Here is a 19,805-nt window from a genome sequence, read left to right as displayed (position 1 = left end):
GCTGTTAGATGGGTTATGATAATTGATCTCGATTAGGCAATGATCTCCGTTGATTGGGTGTGTTCTATAAACCCTAGATACCGATCCTTGCTTATATAATGTATCCCATGTACTCTCGTTAATTAATCACCAATTTCCCATGCCATATTTGCTTTCATAAACAGACCCTAAGTTAAGAATAGGTATTCCAAATCACCTCTCACACGACCTTTTCTGCTACCTTAACATCTACAACTGCATGGGCAGCCCTAGCTAACTCTAGTATTAAGGCCTTCCACAGTGTGGAGTGAAGCTTGAGAAAAAGATCGGGACCCACCATAAAAAGTAAGCATAGCTCCTCAGCTCCTGCAATGTGCAGGCTTCAACTAGCGGTGCTCGTAACCTGTACAAAGTACCACGTCTCCCGCTCTTTCTAGCAGTTGGGGAAGGAAGCTGGTACACAACAATAATTTTTTAAGAAGTTGGCACCGATGCAAGAACATTCACTACTCCCAGTTTTTCTAGCGCAGGCATCACATGTCATAATGTGAGGAGTAATGCTAATTTCTTCTCTCTCCATTTGAAGCTTCACTCTAGATCAACATTGTGGAGGGTGTAAGGACGAGCTGAGTGCCAACACTGAGCAAAAAAAAAAAGCACGACTAATCGATTGATTGATGATAAGCTAATAAGTTTACTCGACTTCCCTGTAACGGACCGCCCATTATTTCGGCATCGTCTAAAGACTCTCGGCCATGCAACGCGTCATCCATTGTATACTCAAGGAAGTGGCAAATCTAGAAGGCGCAGGTGCCTAAAGAGAGTGACCGATCGAGTACGTTAGCTACGCAGCCGGACGCGGCTCCGGCCCGAAACGCCCCTCCGGCGATCTCGACGATGATGCCAATGCCAAACAACCGCCTAAACTTAGAAAACGAGAGCTGCCTCGGCCCCTGCCCCCAAGCTCTCTGCCTCTCCCACCTCCGCACGCGGATGCCAACGGCCATGCCATGCACGCGGCGCGTCGGTAATAACCGCCGCGCGCAGGAATAGGCGGCGCGCGCGTGGCGGCGAGCATTTGGCGGGGGCGATCCGGGAGCTGCACCGCCCACCTCACCACCGCCTCTATCTGCACCCCCGCGCCCCGCCGCCATTACCACGGCTTCCTCCTCCCCCGTGCTCCCCCCTTCGCCTTCCTCGCCCTCCGCGCCAGGGGCGGAAGGCCGTCGCCGCGCGACCACCCCGTTCCAGCTAGCAGCCCGCCGGCGCGCGCGGTTGCATGGCGGCTGCTGCTCGCGTTGCTCCCCGGGTCCCCGCAAGGCTGGGTGCCTGAACTAGTTGGTCGGCCGGCCTAGGTGCACGACAGTTTTTTGCGCGCGTGTACGGGAGGAGAGGAGAGCTCTCGATCTCCCGGCGGCCCATTCGGCGGAGAATTGAAGAAAAGCTGATCGCCGCCGTCTTCTCGCTCTCTCTCTCTGCCCTGCTCCCGGGGCCGAGAGGGGCGGAGAGCGAGGAGGCCACGTCACGCAGTGAAGCGATCGATTGAGCTGGCGGACGGAACGATGGCGAGGAGCGGCGGCGTGGAGGGAGGCGGCGGGTTGAAGAAGGGGCCGTGGACGCAGGCGGAGGACAAGCTGCTGGTCGACCACGTACGCCGGCACGGGGAGGGCAACTGGAACGCCGTGCGCCGGGAGACGGGGCTGCAGCGCTGCGGCAAGAGCTGCCGGCTCCGGTGGGCCAACCACCTCCGCCCCAACCTCCGCAAGGGGCCCTTCTCCCCCGAGGAGGAGCGCCAGATCCTCCGCCTCCACGGCCTCATCGGCAACAAGTGGGCGCGCATCTCCTCGCATGTAAGCAGTCGCCGCCGCCGCCGCCGCCGCCACCGCCACAAATGTTCTTGCAAAATCTAATCTTTGTTTGCTTCGTTCTCTGCGCTTGATCGATCGAGCCGCGGAAATTCACTCCATGATCTTCTGTTTTTGGCAGCTGCCCGGGAGGACGGACAACGAGATCAAGAACTACTGGAACACGCGCCTCAAGCGCCGGCAGCGCGCGGGCCTCCCGCTCTACCCGCCGGACATCGAGCGGGAGATCGCGCTGCTGCGCGCGCAGAACGCGAACCCGTTCGCCGACGCCGACGGCAATGCCAGCGCCAACGGCAGCCTCCCGCCGCCGCTCCTCTACGACGCGAGCAACCCGTTCGCGCTGCCGCCGACCGTGCCGTCGCCGTCGCCCTCGGGCTCGCACTCGCCGCTGATCAACCAGAACTACCCGCTCCTGAACCAGATGCAGGGGATGCAGCAGGTGTTCCACCACCTCGCCAGCCAGCAGTCGCCGCAGCCGGCGTTCCATCCGCACCACCAGGACGGCGGCGCCGCCGCGCTCGGCCACGGCGGCGGCTTCGTCTCCTCGGGCCTGCCGCCGCTGCCCACCAGGCAACCGCAGGCGGAGCTCCCTTCGAACCAATTCGACACCTCGAGCAGCGGCAGCGGCGGCGGGCTGCTGGAGTCGCTGCTGCTCGGCGACGGCCACCTGCCGCGGCACAACCCGACCATGGTCAAGGTCAGCTCCATGCCCACGCTCTCGTACCGTGAGCCCGTCTCCTGCAGCAGGCTGCCCGTCCACGGCGCCGGGAGCGACAGCGACGGCACCTCGCACTGCCTCCCAGGAGAGGACATGCACCACGGCGCGACATGGAACTTCACCTTCGGTCAGTTAATCGTGCAAATCGTGTGGTACCAAATGTAGATTAGGGCGAAGTGCGACTGTGCGAGCGCGATGATCATCGTCTCACATCACATGTTGTTGCATTTGGGAAACCGATGCGTTTCAGAGGACGTGAAGCCGATGAAGAGGAGGACGCCGAGCGAGGCGGGGATCTCCGACATGTTCGGCGCCGCCGCCCCGGGGTTGGCCCCCGGGGAGTGGTTCGGCGCCTGCGGCGGGTCGACGGCGCCGTCGCCGGGGCCGTCGTCGGCCGTCACCGACGACGAGTTCAGCCTGGAGATGCAGCAGTTCATGTCATTGCTACCACTGTCAATTGACGAGCACAGCTGGAACGCGTAATCTTGATAAAATGGAAACCGGAAAAATGTAGAGCGTGTATTTGCTTCTGCGAGAACAGTGTACGCATTGTTTTTGTAATGAGCCTATTACTGGATCCTTGTTCCCTGTTCTAGACCTTGAGTTTCAAACATGTCGATATCTCCACGATCGTTCTAATGCGCTTCAAGATCACATCCTACGGAATTTAACCTTGCACCCAGTAATGATAAAAACCTTGTCCCTGCAAAATCGCCCCTCCAGCCAGGCTCCGGAGGAACGGAAGAATTGACCGTTTCTGGCGAGCCAGGCCAGTGCGGTGCAACGTGGGGCACGCAGGCAGTTAAAAGTAGCGGATAGGAGCTGCAAATCAAGCAACCAAACGTTGTCCCTGCATGCCCCGTCTCTCATCAAACAGGTAACCAAACATGTAATACACCCGTGGCCGCCGGCGATCGCCGTCGACGTGAGCAGCTCACACAAGCGAGATACGGCGGCGACAGGGCGGAGGACCCTGGCCGAGCAACCACTCTATTTTTACTTAACAAAATGTTCGCGTCTGTTACAGCCGATCCCCTCGGGGTTTAACACTCCACACACACTGCTGGCCACTCGAGCCCACACATCAGAACACACACACTACGTTTTCACCGATTCGATTCCGTCTTTCACCGCCATGTTCTTGACATCCCCCCCCCCCCCCCCCCCCCCAGAGCTTGCTTGTCCCCAAGCAAGAGCTTCTCGAAACCGATGACTGATCACATGATAGTCCTCTCAAGTAGCAGAAGTCGACGGTAGCTTGGACCACTTGATGAGTACCTGCGGAACAGCAGCATTACCTTTTTTAACCAGGCGATGATCAAGCACTCCTTCTGGTATGACATCTGAACCATCCAGATTGATCAGCGGAGGTAGTTCAGAAAAGACAGGTGTACAATCCGGAGTGTAAGCCTTCAGCTGAGAGACATGGAAGGTAGGATGGATTGAACTAGCAGGAGGGAGATCCAGCTTATATGCAGTAGAGCCAATCTTGTCAATGATTGTGAATGGCCCATAATATTTCATTGCTAACTTGGGAAATGGTCGATTAACCAAAGAAGTCTGTGCATAAGGTTGTAGTTTGAGCAGAACTTTCTCACCCAACTGAAAAGTAACTTCTGTGCGCTGGCGATCTGCTGCAAGTTTCATGCGATTTTGAGCTCTAGCCAAGTGTTCTTTCAACAGTTCAGCATGTAGCTGATGATCAGCGATGAAATCCTGAACCAACACTGATGTAGTAGAGGAAGGTTGGAGGGGAACACCAAGGAAAGGATCGTGCCCATAGAGAGCCTTGAAAGGTGAGCAACCCAGTGCCACATGGTGAGTAGAATTGTACCAGAATTCTGCTTGAGACAACCAGGACTTCCATTTAAGAGGAGAATCAGAGACAGAACACCTTAAGTACATTTCCAAGCACTGATTAACTCATTCCGTCTGGCCATCCGTTTGAGGATGATAGGCCGTGCTGAGATCTAACTTTACTCCCAACAGCCTGAACAATTCCTTCCACACCTGACTTGTAAAGACTTTATCTCGATCTGAAACCATAGAGACAGGCAAGCCATGCAACTTGATGACAGCATCAAACAAGACTCTGGCCACCGACATAGCAGTAAAAGGATGCTTCAGAGGTAGAAAAAGTGCATATTTTGTGAAACGGTCCACCACTACTAATATGATATTGTACCCTTCTGACTTAGGAAGTCCTTCTATGAAATCCAAGGATATGTTTTGCCAAGCTCCATCAGGGATAGGCAAAGGTTGCAGGAGTCCTTGTGGGTGAGTATGAAGGTGTTTAGCCTGTTGACATACCTGACATTGCTTGATAAACCGTTGCACATAAGTTTTCAGACCCCTCAAGCAAAACAACTTTTTAATTCTGTGATAGGTGGCCTGCTATCCAGAATGACCCCCAACAGCACTAGAATGCAGGGTGGCAATGATTTTGGTCTGAATTACAGAGTTGTTACCAACCCAAATACGTCCCTTACACCTGATAACTCCTTGCTGCAGATTGTAGCCTTGTTCATTTGGACTGTGGACAGCTAACTGGGACAAGAGCTCTTGGGCTCTAGCATCTGTGACATAAGAATTGACCACCTCTTGCAACCAACGAGGTTGGACCAGAGAAACTGCTTGCAAGGCCAACAAATGACCAGCTCTAGATAGAGCATCTGCTGCAATATTGTCTTTACCCTTCTTATAGATAACTTTGAACTGCAATCCCATCAACCTGGTCATTGCTTTTCTTTGCATATCAGAATGCAAATTCTGCTCAGTTAAATAAGCCAAACTCTTGTGATCAGCGTGAATCACAAACTCTTGCCTCTGCAAATACTGTCTCCATCTTTCTATAGCCATAATGAGGGCCAGGAACTCTTTCTCATATATAGATAGATGTTTGTGAGATTCTCCTAATGCCTTACTAAGAAAAGCAATTGGCTGCCCTTGTTGCATAAGCACTGCACCAATGCCAATGTCTGAAGCATCAGTCTCTACTTCAAAGGTTCTCTGAAAATCAGGGAGAGCTAACACTGGAGTAGTAGTCATAGCTTGTGTTGAGCTGGTCAAAAGCCTGCTGAGCTACAGGGGACCAAGAGAACTGCTTCTTCTTAAGGAGCTGAGTAAGAGGCCGGGCAATAACTTCATAATGCCTTACAAAACGCCTGTAATATCCTGTCAGTCCCAAGAAAGCCCTTAACTCAGTCACTGTCTGAGGAACAGGCCATTGAACCATGGCAGCAGTTTTAGCAGGGTCTGTAGCTACACCTGCCCCTGAAATGATATGCCCCAAGTACTCTAATTGCAACTGGGCAAAAGAGTATTTACTGAGCTTCATATACAGCTTGTGAGCCCTTAACTGCTCTAACACTTGCTTCAAATGGTCCACATGATCAGGGAGAGAGGGACTGTATATCAAAATATCATCCAACAATACCATGACAAATTTTCTGAGAAAAGGAGACAAAACTTCATTCATCAAGCACTGAAAAGTAGCTGGGGCATTGGTTAGACCAAATGGCATAACCCTGAACTGATAATGCCCATGGTGTGTTTTAAATGCAGTCTTATGTTCATTTGCTGGTTTTATTCTGACTTGGTGATACCCTGATCTCATATCTAGCTTAGTGAAGTAATGGCTGCCAGCAAGTTCTTCCAAAATCTCCTCCATTATAGGCATAGGAAACCTATTCTTAATAGTGAGCTCATTCAACCTTCTATAATCCACACAAAAGCGCCAACTACCATCTTTCTTTTGAATTAACAGCACTAGAGAAGCAAAATGGCTAGTACTAGGCACTATTAATCCAGCTTGCAGCATGTCCTTTACTTGTCTTTCTATCTCATCCTTGTGATGTGGAGAATATCTATATGGTCTAGAGTTGACAGGGACTGCATTAGGTAGAAGAGGGATAGTGTGGTCATACACTCTACTAGGAGGTAGTGTCTGTGGGGCAGCAAAGACATCAGCATACTCTTGCAACAAATTATGAATGGGTAGAGGGAGGTCAGTTGTAGGAGTAGGCAGGACCTCATGAACCATGACCATTGCCCAAATTTCATTGCCCTTCATACACTTCACTAGCTGATCAGCTGACAATTCAGGAACAGTAGGGCTTGGGGTATGCAGACCTTTTAACTTGACTTGTTGATCCCTGTGGCTGAACTCCATGGACTTCTCGGCCCAATGACAGCTCATAGGACTATGGAGTTTAAGCCAATCATAACCCAAAATGGCATAAAATGCCGAAATATCCAACACCCTCATGTCTGCATGGAGAGTATAACCATTGCACCACCATGCCATGTCAGGAATCCAATGATCAGAGATAAGGATTTGGCCATTGGCCAACTTCACTTGCTTAGGGGTGGTAGGAACAGCCTTCACACCAATCCTGTCCAAGAATGCTGAACTAATAAAAGTGTGTGTGCTACCAGTGTCCACTAAAGTGAGCATGGTTTGATTTTGGACCAGAGCTTGTAACTTCATAGCATCACCATGAGCAGTACCTGCTAAAAGCATTGAGGGATAGCTGATAGAATTTAGAAGTCAAAGCATCTTCCAGTTCCAACTGCTAATATTTCATCATTGAGAGGCATATCCAAATCATTGGTCACTAGAGCATTGACCTGAGCTTTAGGCCTTTGAGGGCAACTGTTGGCATGGGCTGGATCATATTTCTCACCACAGTAGTAACAGAGATTGTTAGCTTTCCTGTAATTCAGAGTTTGGCGTTCCTTCCATAAAGAAGACTGTTGAGGAACAGGTTTGCTGTCAGACTTCTGAAACCCATTCTGAATCTTGCCTGGAGCAGGGGACTTGTTCCATTTTTGCTTGCCTTTCTCCAACAACTGCTGTTGAACCTTGGCTAGCATTTTAGCATCATCCACATCCCGAGGCCTCTGAGCCTGTACCCCAGCACTAATCTCCAATTTCAGTCCCTTAATGAATTGAGTCACAAAGAACATATCATCAAACCCATCATTATGGATGCTGATTTCAAACTGTAGATTCTCAAAAGCTTGAGCATATTCCTCCACAATTGTAGTCTATTTCAGAGCTAAGAGTTCCTCTATGGCATCCCTATAATCATGAGCTCCAAACTTGGCCTCTACTGCCTTACTGAAACTATCCCAATCACCTAAACCATGTTTCTTCTTATAAACCTGAAGCCACTTAGCAGCATTCCCATCCATGTTCAGCGAAGCAGCAGTAGCCCAAAATGCCTCATCAATATTGCACAACTGAAAATAATCTAGACATTTGGACTTCCAAATCCGAGGATTAGACCCATCAAATGTAGGACACGACATCTTAGGAATCACATGTCTACCTCCAAAACCTTCAGCAGAGCGCTGACCCTGACCGTGAGATCTGGAGCGAAATGAAGTACCCGCTAGAGGCGGTCTGGGAGGACGCCGATGATGTTCAGGCAAGCCGTGACTCAGGGTGGGACTGGGTGGTTCTTCTTCCTCCTGCACAGGTGATCGATCCAGCGTAAGGCGAGCCACTGCATCACCCGTCACCTCGATCTGCTTGGCGAGTAATTGCTGATCCTTCAGAATCTGTTCCATCACCTTGTTCCCCAAGTTCATCTGCGCCTCCAAGCGATGCTGATTAGCCCCGATGACCTCCACACGAGAGAACAACATATCGAAATTCTCGGAAACGCGATCCCAGCGTCGATCCTCCCGGAGAGCGTCCTCATCCATCCTAGTCAACACGAATTGGGTCTGAACAGAAGGCTTGGGTGGCGCCGTGGTGGAAGGCGCGGCAAATCGATCCCGACAAGCTACAACCTAAGTGGCACGACACGAACTCTGTGGTCGACAGCGCCGGGCGGCTAACTATCGATTTGCAGTGGCCGCCGCCGACTGGGAGTCGGTGGGCGGGGCGTGGACGCCGAGATCGCAGGGATTCTCGACGGAGCGGGTCAAGTCGCCTGAAAAGCAAAACTGGCCAAGACGGGATCGAGCGAGGATTGAGAGACGAGCGGTGTGCCGAGGATACCTGAATCTGATACCACTTGTAATACACCTGTGGCCGCCGGCGATCGTCGTCGACGTGAGCAGCTCACACAAGCGAGATACGGCGGCGACAGGGCGGAGGACCCTGGCCGAGCAACCACTCTATTTTTACTTGACAAAACATTCACATCTGTTACAGCCGATCCCCTCGGGGTTTAACACTCCACACACACCGCTGGCCACTCGGGCCCACACATCAGAACGCACACACTACGCTTTCACCGATTCGATTCCGTCTTTCACCGCCATATTTCTTTTTTTTGAAAAGATAGCAGGAGCACTGCTCTGTCATATAAGAAGGAGAAGAAACGTAACCATACATCACGCGCCGAAGCGTACATCAACACCATACAAACAAACGCACACAACACAACACTACACCACCACCACCACCACCTGGGAGAGGAGTTACAAGAAGGGTTAACCAAACCGGTGGGAACCGGTCCGGTTTGACCGGTTAACAGTCAAACCGGTCCGGCCCGGTTTCGGTTTGGGCCGGTACTAAATAGGTCCAAATTCAACATTCAAATTTAAATTCAAAAAATGAAAAATTTCCAAAAAAAATTCCTAAAAATACTTCAAGGTGTGTCAAATTTTCTCAAAAATTCATCCATTTAGTATAGTTTGCGGGCATATGAAGTTAAATCAAAAAAGAAAAAAATGGGCCGGCCCATTAAGGCCCACCGCATATGGCGACCGGTAAACCGATCAAACCGGCCGGTAAACCGGTCAAACCGGGAAACCACTTTTAAACCGTCGGATTTTTTGGTTAAAACTCTGGTAACCGGTCAGACCGGACTGGAAAACCGGTCAAACCGGTCGGTATACCGGTCGTAACTAGTCAGACCGGACCGGTAAACCGGTCAAACCGGTCGGTATACCGGTCGGAACCGGTTATACATGTGCTTTTGAATTTGGATTTGAATTCAACCGGTTTCCGTTCAAACCGGTCCGGTAAACCATTACCGGAGGGCGGCGGTTTGACCGGACCCATCGGTTTTGTAAACCCTGGTTGCAAGTAAACTGACAAAGATTGCGCTGTCGTCACCAACGCTGTACCACACCAAAAGCCGTAGCCCGCTGTGGATCCGTGCGGCTACCAGAACTCCTCCACCACGGGGCCAACATCAACAAGCCGCACTCACAGGGCCATTGAAACCTCTTATCCAACCTTGCTTCAGCAGAGCACTCTCATCACAGCACCATTGAAAAACACGGACCTTGGCCACTCTGCGTGGGGGCCTCGCCTCTCCCACCGCCTCACACTCCTCCGAGCAACCACCTTAAAGTGTACAGGGACCTCGCCGCCTGTCACACTGGGCACTGCTCTGCCAAGCACCCGAACATCCGAAATTGTTTTGAGAGCATCGCCTACGCCATGCCGTCACCGAGGCCACCACAGCACCAAGTGCGCCAGCCCGAGGATAGCAGCACCCATGGACCCTCTGCACCTCGCCGCCAGCACATGACCCTGCGCACCTTCTCTGCCACTGCACACGGGCCATCCAGACCACCTCCAACACTGCCACAAGCCGTGACGGGTCTCCATAAGCGGCGCCTCCAGGAAGGACGCGTTGCCCGCCGTCGCTCGTCCAAAACAATGGATCGGGTTTTCACCCCGAGAACCCATGTTTCAGGACACGACGCCCCGTAGTGATGCCCCAACGGGAAGAACGACGCCCAAGGGCGCCGCCACCACTACCACCGACAAGAGCGCCGGTGAAGGCTTTCGCCCGGATTACCGCGGTGCTTGTCACACACTCACGGACAAGCAGCAACATGCTCGCCGTCGCCTCCGCAACACCTCAGCCGGAGAGATGACTCAGTGCATCTCGAAGTGCCACCACGGCACCACGAGAGGACACCAATGCTGGGAGCACCCAGCGCAAGCCACCTGGCCCCACCACCGAAGCAGCGCCGAATCTGCCGAGACGTCGAGGAGTGATAGGGAACACCAGCCATCTCACCTTCATTCCCACTACCCGCACGCAGATGTCCGCCGGCTCGTCCAGACCACCATGGCCCAGAGCGGCCAGCCACTCCGGCGCCACCCGCGCAGAGCCGCCCGCGGCCTCAAGCCGCCATGCCCTGCACCTCGCAGATCGCCGCCGCCACTGCCGCCTCCGTCCCTGCATAGGGCAGCACCTGTGCACCACCGGCCCCTGCACCGACCGTCGTCTCCGTCGCATGCCGGCCACAAGCCCCGCCGAAGCCGAGCGACGGCCGCCAGCACCGCCAGCGCCATCCTCGCCGGCCGAGACCGCCGCCGCTGCAGCCTACCAGTGCCTGCCGCCGCCGCCGAACCCGGCAATGCACCCCGTACCACACGAACGCGCGCCCCCACCGCGTGGCTACCGGATCCGGTCGGGGCAACGCCGGATCCGTGGCCCTCAAACTCCGCCGCCGCCGACGAGCGCCCACAAGGGGCCGGACGGCCGCGCCCGCCCCGCCGCCCCCGAGGCAGGGGAACAGGCCGCGCCGCCGCCGTCCTCGACACCTCACGGGCTTCCGGAGGTTCCTCGGGCAGCGGCACGATGGAGGGAGCGGAGTGGAGGAGGGCAGCGGCTAGGGTTAGGGTTTCGGCCCCCGGTCGCCCGACGCGGAGGCGATGCGGGGGCGAGCGCAAGGGGTATGAACTTTCCATGTTTCACCGCCATGTTTCAACGCCATGTTCTTGGCATACCCTTTGCATGTGCTGGACCTGGCTTCGGGGAGCCTGGTTGGCTGGAGCAATCCAGGCTACACTTCTACAGGCAACCACGTTAGGGGGCTGTTTGGTGTCTTGCACGGGGGTTGAGCCAGGCCCACCGCATGCAAATCCATCAGTTTGGTTGGCTGCTCCACTCTCTGAGCCAGGCTGTGCGCGTGCAGAAGAGCCCTCGCGGCCAGGCTCCAGCGAAACGCCGGAATCGACCGTATCCAGGGAGGCAGGCTCGCACCGTGCAGGATTAGCATTGGTAATTATGTCATTAGTATATAATTAGTGAATATTAATGATTTTAAAATAAATTAAGACTATATGAGGTAAATTAACTTTTATTATGACATAATATTAGCAATAATTAACATTTTAGTATTTATTTGGACACATTCTTGTGACATGATTTACGCTCATTCAGGCAACCAAACAATGTCTCTTCCGAACCCGTCTACCTACATGCAGAGAACCAAACAAAAGAGCATGCATCTGCTCAGCCTGGCTCGGGTGAGCCAGGCCAATGGATACGGACCAGACTAGATACGATACGTGCAAGCAATCAAACAGGCCCATTCGTGTGAGCAAGCACGTTAGATTCCGCTCAGTGTTTGTTATTCTCTCGCGCCCCTACCTGCTCTTCCGCTGCTGCCCTATTTGCGTCGCCGCCCGCTCACATCACCTCTGTGATCCATTTTTAAGGTTCATGGGTTCCGGGGGAACTCCACTGTGGTAATCTGTTGGAGCACCTCCATCACCAAAACATCATTTTTTTTGGTATTGGGGAGAGAGATGCTCTGTTTTAAAAATGCTTGAACGTAGCCATTTGGAATGTTGACCAAGGTGCTTATGATTTGAGTCTATTTTTACCAAAATGTTGAGTAAAAAACAGTAGATCCATAGCAGGATAGTTTGCTTAGTATCAAATTAAAACTGAACCGGCGTACTGCTGGACATTAGTTTGAACTTTTAATTTGGGCCTACTGGGCTCAACGTTTCATAAGCTAACTAACTTTTCCACTGCAATGGCACAGACGCTACAGCGTAACAGGACACGGCTTCATTCAATCGCACTGTTCTTGGTGATGTCACTCTGAATACTTGCGAGTTTTTTGTCGGTGTACCAATCGGGCCCAGGGAACTGGGATAGGAGAACCATCAAAGCGCGCCTCACCGCACCAAACCATTCGCGGCAGTCCTGTGCCCTGTCGGTGAAGGGTGCTCCCTCCACCATTTTTGTCGGTGCGACCGGCTCCTATAGCCCCAGCCGCTGCCGCTCGAGAAGCAGCCCGAGCCAAACCGGCATCCGGCCGGCGGGGCAGGCCCGCGAGGTTGTCGCCAATCCGCAGCGGGTGGGGTGGTCGGCGCGACGACGACGACGACGTGCGGGGTGCGGCGGGCCTGCCCTCCTCTGTGCTCGAGTTGCGTGGCCCCACTGGGAAGAGCGGCTGGCGTCAGCCATGTGCCATGTCCACGTGGGTGATGCCGAGGCGAAGGCGAGGCACGAGGCATATGCGTGCGCGGGGGAGCACCGCCCACATGCGGGCAGCTGACGCCTGCTGCCTCTCCCCGTCGTCCAGCGAAGCGAGGAGGCGCGGATCTGTGTGCGTGGGCACAGGGCACGCGGTTGCGCGGCATCGGGCCCGTGACGGAATCGCCGGGCCGGCGGGCATACCAAGCTCCACGCACGCGCGTCCGTCTTGCTTTGAGACGTAGGCCCTGTTTGGCAGGGCTCCAAACGCGGCTTCAAACGCAGCTTCAGCGGGAGCCTTGCCAAACAGTGTGTTTTGCACAGGCTCCGCGTGAGAAGCCGCCCATGGAGCCCCTCGCGGCTTCCACACGCGAGGAAGAGTCAAGAATTGGGGCTCCACGCGGCTCCGACATCCCTTTGCCATCCCTGCCCCCAGGTGGGGTCCGCTGGGTGTGGCTCGCGGGACGAGGTGGCCGGCGACGAGCCTAGGGGCGCGGCCTGCGGGGTCGGCGACGAGGCTGCCGGCCAACGGACGCGGCCTGCAGGGCCGGGACGAGGTGGCCAGCGGTGAGCCTAGGGGCGCGGCCTGCGGTGTCGGGGAGGATGTGGCCGGCGGTGGCCGCACGGAGGAGGTGGCCAGCGGCGGCCGCGGGGAGGAGGAGGCGCCAGCCACCGGTGCTTTGGGAGGAGGAGGCGTGTCGGGTACCACAATTAGGAGCTCTCTAATTGAGGGACCAAATCGCCCTCAAAACGCAAACGCAATCAGGCAATCGGGCCCACGACGCCCAAATCCTCTCCAGACCCCGAAGAGGTCCAGTCCTCACTCAGCCTACGGCCCAGCTCTGCGGTACGGCCCATCCGAGGCCCCCTCGGAGCAATCTCCGCTTCGCTCGAGGCCTCCCTGCCGAGACCCTCGACAGCGCACCGCATTTCCGCCTCGCTCGAGGCTACCCCTCGGCTGACGGAACTAGTAACCCATCTGCTCACCCGCCCGACGGACAGAGGCAGCAAATGCCAACCACTCCACCGCAGGGCCGGGTCGGAAAGCGTCAGGCAGCCATGCTGCACAGCAGCTGTGACTGATGTCCCGTCCGCCAACTCCGGTCACTGCTCCACCATCACCAGCACTGTGCCGACACTGTGAGAACCTGCGGCAGACGTGCTCGCTGCTGCTCCCGCCACTATGCTGCCTACTTCGTGTACTTCCTCTGCTACGGAATCCTCGATCGGCATCCGCAACCCTCAAACGCGGTCCGGGCCTTGACCAGAGCAAGACCCCCGCCTGTCGAACCCTCGATACTCTGCCACGCCACGCCAGGAGGACGGTACCCTCCACAGCGACCGCCACGACGACCGCAGGAGTAATCAGGACGCCGGCGCGATCTCCGCAAGACCAAGGACATCGCCCAGGACAACCGCCACTCCCGGCGCCTTGCTCTTCAGTGCACCACAGTAGATGTCCACCGCACATCCCTGATTCGGGGAGAAAACGACGACTTCTGATCCCCCGTAGCATGTACACCGCTCCTCCTTGCGCCTATAAAAGGAGGTGGCGAGCCTCTCATTCATTCAGATCACCACACGATGCACAACTCTCCTCGCTCTTCAGAGCACGATATTGGCACTCGCCTCAATCACTTAGCAGAGACTTGGGAGCCTCCCTCCCACCCTCGCCTCGCTTGTACCCCTACTACAAGCACTCCGGTGCAAGATAGTACAGTGCCCTCGCACACCCTTGCTGGACGTACGGCCCCGCGGCCGGAACCAGGGTAAACCCGTGTGTTACTGTGTTGCCTCTTGCATCAACCATCTAGGGTTAGAGACCACACAGTATCATCACTAGTTGGTGCCGGGTCATCGGCTCTGGACACCGACAGTTGGCGCGCCAGGTAGGGTGAGCGCTGCGTGATTTTTTCGTTCCCTATTATTCCCTAGATGGCAGATGGGCCACGCCTGCTACCGGCAGGCATGGTGCTCCGGTTCGAGAGCCTCGACTTCGTCGCGACCGGCAACGGTTACAACATGGAGCTCCTCCCGGCCAGGGCCAACCCCGACACTCTGACTCCACCGCCCCAGCGCAAAAGGAGCTCGGGCCAGCGCGCGCGACAAGCGCGCATGGAGCGGCGCAGAGTGGCTCGCCTTGCCACCCCCACGTGGGTCGAGGTTGGCACGTCGCAACCTGCAGCCGCGGCAGGGGACGTCGCTGCTTCACCACCACCGAGTGAAGCCTCGGTGCCTCCCAAGGAGGGCGCAACTGCGCCGTCGCCCTTTCCCTTCAGGATGCGCAACGCTGCTATGACACACTCCTCTTCGGTCAACACCGACATAGGCGCGTACGAGGATTTGCCGGGTCACCACCTCCTCTCGATCCGGAACCTCATCGCGTCATCACCCGACGACTCCTACCCCGACACCGTGGGCACAATCGCCGACGACATAAACTTCTTCATGGACAACTTCACGGCCCCGGAGTGGGACTACTCCGGGGTCCGTGACCTCGACGATTTCCAGTCGTTTCAGTTCGCAGCGGACTACTGTCTCACCTACTCCGAGGACTCTAGCGAGGGGGATTATAATCCCACTCGGGAGTGCTTCATGGTCGAGCTGGCGGATGGGGCTATCGACGGCGCGCCGAGCGACGACGAAAACAACGAGGAGCCCCCACCACCAAACCAAGCGGTGGTGCCTACCGCGAACCCAGCTGTGTCGGCAGGCTCGGTGGTGCGACAGGCACAGCTGGTGCAACTCGAGGAGTTCGAGACCAGGCTCGACGAGGAGTGTCGGCAGACCTGACTCCTGCGTACCGCGCTCGAGCAGGAGCGCACCGCATGCAGTGCGTGAGCTCGGGCGGCGAGACGTGTCGCCCAGGAGCGGATCCTAGCCGCCGACGACGTCGACAACCCGCTGGAACTGAAAAGGGCCAGCCAAAAACTCATCACTGCGGCTTACCTACTTCAAACCATACCCGAGCCCTCTACGCCTGCAGGTCGCAACCTGCGCAACGAGGCGCGAGCACTCATCGAGCAGGCTGAGAGCTCCGCGTCTCGTATGCGTTCGGCTTCCTTGGCAAAGGCTGGTGGGACTGCACAGCAGGGCCACGAAGCCTCGGTGCACACACCACCAGGGGGACGGGGCAAGGCAGTCGCGGCGGACGATGCGAAAGCACCCTCGGTGCATGACCGCATCAAGAGGCCTCCTACGAAGGAGCGCCTCCAAGACACACGCGAGCACGTTGACGATGGCGACGCCCGCAACATCATCAATGGGAAGAAATACGCCCCTCGACGGGGTGGTCGGTTCGACCCCTAGCACGACAGGGGCGTGTCACCGGAGCCTCCGGGCACCCATGTGTTCAGCCGGGAGATTCGCACCGTTCCCTTTCCCCCGCGCTTTCGTCAACCCACTACCCTCGTCAAGTACACGGGGGAGACGGACCTTGCACTCTGGCTCAACGACTACCGCCTGGCATGCCAGCTAGGCGGTGCGATGGATGATGCCGTGATCATCCGCAATCTTCCTCTGCACCTCGCAGACTCTACGCGGACATGGCTCGAACACCTCCCCACGGATCAGATCCACGACTGGGCCGACCTGGTCAAGATCTTCGTGGGCAACATCCAGGGCACTTACACGTGCCCCAAGAACGCCTGGGATCTTTGAGGGTGCCGGCAGAAGTCCAATGAACTCTTGCGCGACTACATCTGGCGCTTCTCCAAGCAGTGCACCGAGCTCCCCAACGTCACCAACGTCGAGGTCATTAATGCCTTCCTCGAGGGCACGACATGCAGGAATCTGGTGCACGAGCTTGCGCGAAGCCATCCCACCAACACCAACGAGCTGTTCGATGCCGCCACCAACTTCGCTTCTGGCGAGGAGGCAGTCGGTGCCATCTTCGACGGCAAGACGAGCAAGCGCAAGGAGGACGCGCCTGCAGAGGGCAGCAGCGGCAAGACGAAGACCCCCGCCAAGAAGCAAAAGCGGGGAAAGAAAGGAAAGAAGCCAGCCCCACCGAACCAGCACGGACAGGGGCAAGCGGAGGACTCCAACGAGGCCTTTGTCGCTTCCCCGGACCGCAAAGGCCCCCGAGGCCCCCCTCGGGGCAGTGGCGGCCTGTTCGACGACATGCTCAAGAAGCCGTGCCCTTACCACAAGGGCTCGGTCAACCACACCCTCGATAGTGTGAGATGCTCCGCAAGTACTACAACTGCATCGCACACCGCGACGAGGACAAGAAGAAAGACGTGGATGACAAGGGTGGCGACGGCGAGTTCCCCTCGGTGGAGAACGCCTTCTTCATCTTCGGAGGGCCCACGGCGAATATGAACTCTCGACAGCACAAGCGCGAGCATCGAGAAGTCTTCTCTTTCACCAAGGCCACGCCATCCTACCTCGACTGGTCGGAGGACACCATCTCCTTCGGCCGTGAGGACCACCCCGACTACGTCCCGAATCTGGGGCAGTATCCACTCGTCGTGGATCCCATCATCGGCAACACCCGCTTCTCCAAGGTGCTCATGGACGGAGGCAGCAACCTCAAGATCATGTACGCCCACACCCTGGAGCTCATGGGGATCGGCTTGGACAAGCTCCGCCCCGGCAAGTCGCCATTCCACGGCGTTGCGCCGGGGAAGCGATTCCAACCCCTCGGCCAGATCGACTTTCCCGTTTGCTTCGGCACGGCAACCAACTTCCACAAGGAGGTACTCACCTTCGAGGTGGTGGGGTTCCGGGGAGCATACCATGCCATCCTTGGGCGTCCATGCTACACCAAGTTCATGGCGATCCCCCAACTACACCTACATCAAGATGAAGATGCCGGACCCGAAGGGTGTCATCACCGTCGGTTCCTCGTTCGAGCACGCCTACGAGTGTGACGTCGAGTGCGTCGAGCACGCCGAGGCCCTAGCGGTGGACGAGGCCCTCGCCGCGCAGCTGAAGAACATGGCAGACGAGGCCATGGACTCCAAGCAGCGGCATGCGGGCAACTTCGAGTCTGTCGAGGGTGCCAAGGACGTCCCCTTTGACCCTAAGACTCCCGATGGCAAGGCACTGATGATCAGCGCTACCCTCGACAACAAATAGGAAGTGGCGCTCGTCGACTTCTTCCACACCAATGCCGATATGTTTGCGTGGGGCCCCTCGGACATGCCTGGCATCCCGAGGGAGGTCACCGAGCACTCCCTTGATATCCTGCCGAACTCCAAGCCGGTCAAGCAACGCCTGCGGCGCTTCGACGAGCTCAAGCGACGGGCGATCGGCGAGGAGGTGCACAAGCTTTTGGAGGCCAGATTCATCAAGGAGGTATTCCATCCCGAGTGGCTAGCTAATCATGTACTAGTTAAGAAAAAAATGGGAAGTGGAGGGTATGAGTAGGTTATACTAGTCTAAATAAAGCATGTCCTAAAGTTCCTTTTCTTTTGCCACATATTGATCAAATCGTTGATTCAACTGCGGGATGCGAACTTTTATCCTTTCTTGATGCATATTCCGGTTACCATCAAATCAAGATGAAAGAGTCTGACCAGCTCACAACTTTTTTTATCACCCCTTTCGGCATGTACTGCTACATCACGATGCCTTTTGGCCTTAGAAACGCCGGAGGTACGTACCAGCGATGTATGCTCCACGTATTTAAGGATCATATAGGGCGAACCGTAGAGGCATATGTCGACGACATCGTCGTAAAATCCAGGAAGGCGGACGACCTGGTAGCCGATCTCAGGATCGCATTCGATTGCCTTAGGGCCAAAAGGGTAAAGATCAACCCCGAGAAGTGCGTGTTCGGAGTCCCTCGAGGCATGGTCTTGGGCTTCATCGTCTCCCAGCGAGGCATCGAACCCAACCCTGAAAAAGTCTCGGCCATCACTCGGATGGGCCCGATCCGAGACCTAAAGGGGGTACAGAAGGTCATGGATTGCCTAGCAGCTCTCAGCCATTTTATCTCACGCCTCAGTGAGAAAGGCTTGCCTCTGTATCGGCTCATGAGGAAATCTGAACGCTTCTCATGGACCCCCGAGGCCCAAGAAGCCCTCGACAAACTCAAGGCGTCGCTCACTATTGCTCCGATCCTAACACCGCTGATGGACAGCGAGCCCCTCTACCTATACGTGGCAGCCACGACCCAGGTCGTCAGCACAGCCATCGTTGTAGAACGACAAGAGGAGGGACACGCTCTGCCCATCTAGATGCCGGTATACTTCATCAGTGAAGTGTTGTCTGAAACCAAGACACGATATCCACAGATCCAGAAGCTGCTCTACACAGTGATCTTGGCTCGGCGCAAGCTGCGCCACTACTTCGAGGCCCATCCCATCACCATGGTCTCTTCTTTCCTCCTCGGAGAGATAGTCCACAACTGGGAGGTCACGGGTAGGATAGCTATTGACGCTCCTTAGCGCCCCGATTTGTATACCGCAAGCGCACAGTTCGTGTAGCTTTTCCCTTAGAGTATTCCCCCAAGGTTTATCAATCCGTGGATCGACAAAGAACTACCTAAGGTTTTCCATCTAATCTAACGGATCTATCATAACATGAAGCATTGATTGCATATAAAGGGTAAACCTTTGACAGATATGAGTGATGTGTAAAGGTTGATCTCATCCATGAACATAGGCTTAATCATAGCAAAACCAAAGACATGACTAGGCCTATCATCATCTAGTTGTAGTTCAAGCTAACGAGCAAATAAATCATGCATCTCAATCAAAAGCATCTTTAAATCAAAATCTCCAATCCGATCCCTCGATACTCCGCCTACTCAATGGGAACGGCCTGTCATGACGCCCCCCCTTTGAACGAAATACCCTGAAGCAAGTCGAACCCCCTTTGGTAGTTCCGCCATGAATCTCTAGCCACCATGACTACAAGATCATGTTAAGAGATCTATCTCGATAATAGATCTAAGATGAAGCAAACCCAAAGAAAAGAATGAAATCGAAAGAGAGAACATGATCGCTAATAGATTCGGAAGACATGATTATCATTACTCACATAATAGATTCGTTTGGATCGTCACCACCAAGTACATACCATTGACGACTCCAACTAGCT

The 19,805-nt window shown here is 55.3% G+C and overlaps 1 protein-coding gene across 1 annotated transcript; it reads left to right on the top strand.

Annotated features, from left to right (window-relative positions):
• The first annotated feature begins 1,232 nt into the window (after positions 1–1,232).
• Positions 1,233–3,060, top strand: LOC120671309 (transcription factor MYB97-like). Its single transcript, XM_039951607.1, has 3 exons — positions 1,233–1,829; positions 1,966–2,689; positions 2,813–3,060. Exons 1-3 carry the CDS (start codon positions 1,542–1,544, stop codon positions 3,043–3,045), a joined length of 1,245 nt encoding a protein of 414 aa, XP_039807541.1. The 5' UTR covers positions 1,233–1,541; the 3' UTR covers positions 3,046–3,060.
• The last annotated feature ends 16,745 nt before the right edge of the window (positions 3,061–19,805 follow it).

This window comes from Panicum virgatum, chromosome 4N (genome assembly GCF_016808335.1).
Source record: "Panicum virgatum strain AP13 chromosome 4N, P.virgatum_v5, whole genome shotgun sequence".
In the NCBI taxonomy this organism is placed as follows: Eukaryota; Viridiplantae; Streptophyta; class Magnoliopsida; order Poales; family Poaceae; genus Panicum; species Panicum virgatum.
The sequence above is the reverse complement of the archived record's forward strand: the minus strand, read 5'-3'. Positions and strand labels throughout refer to the sequence as shown.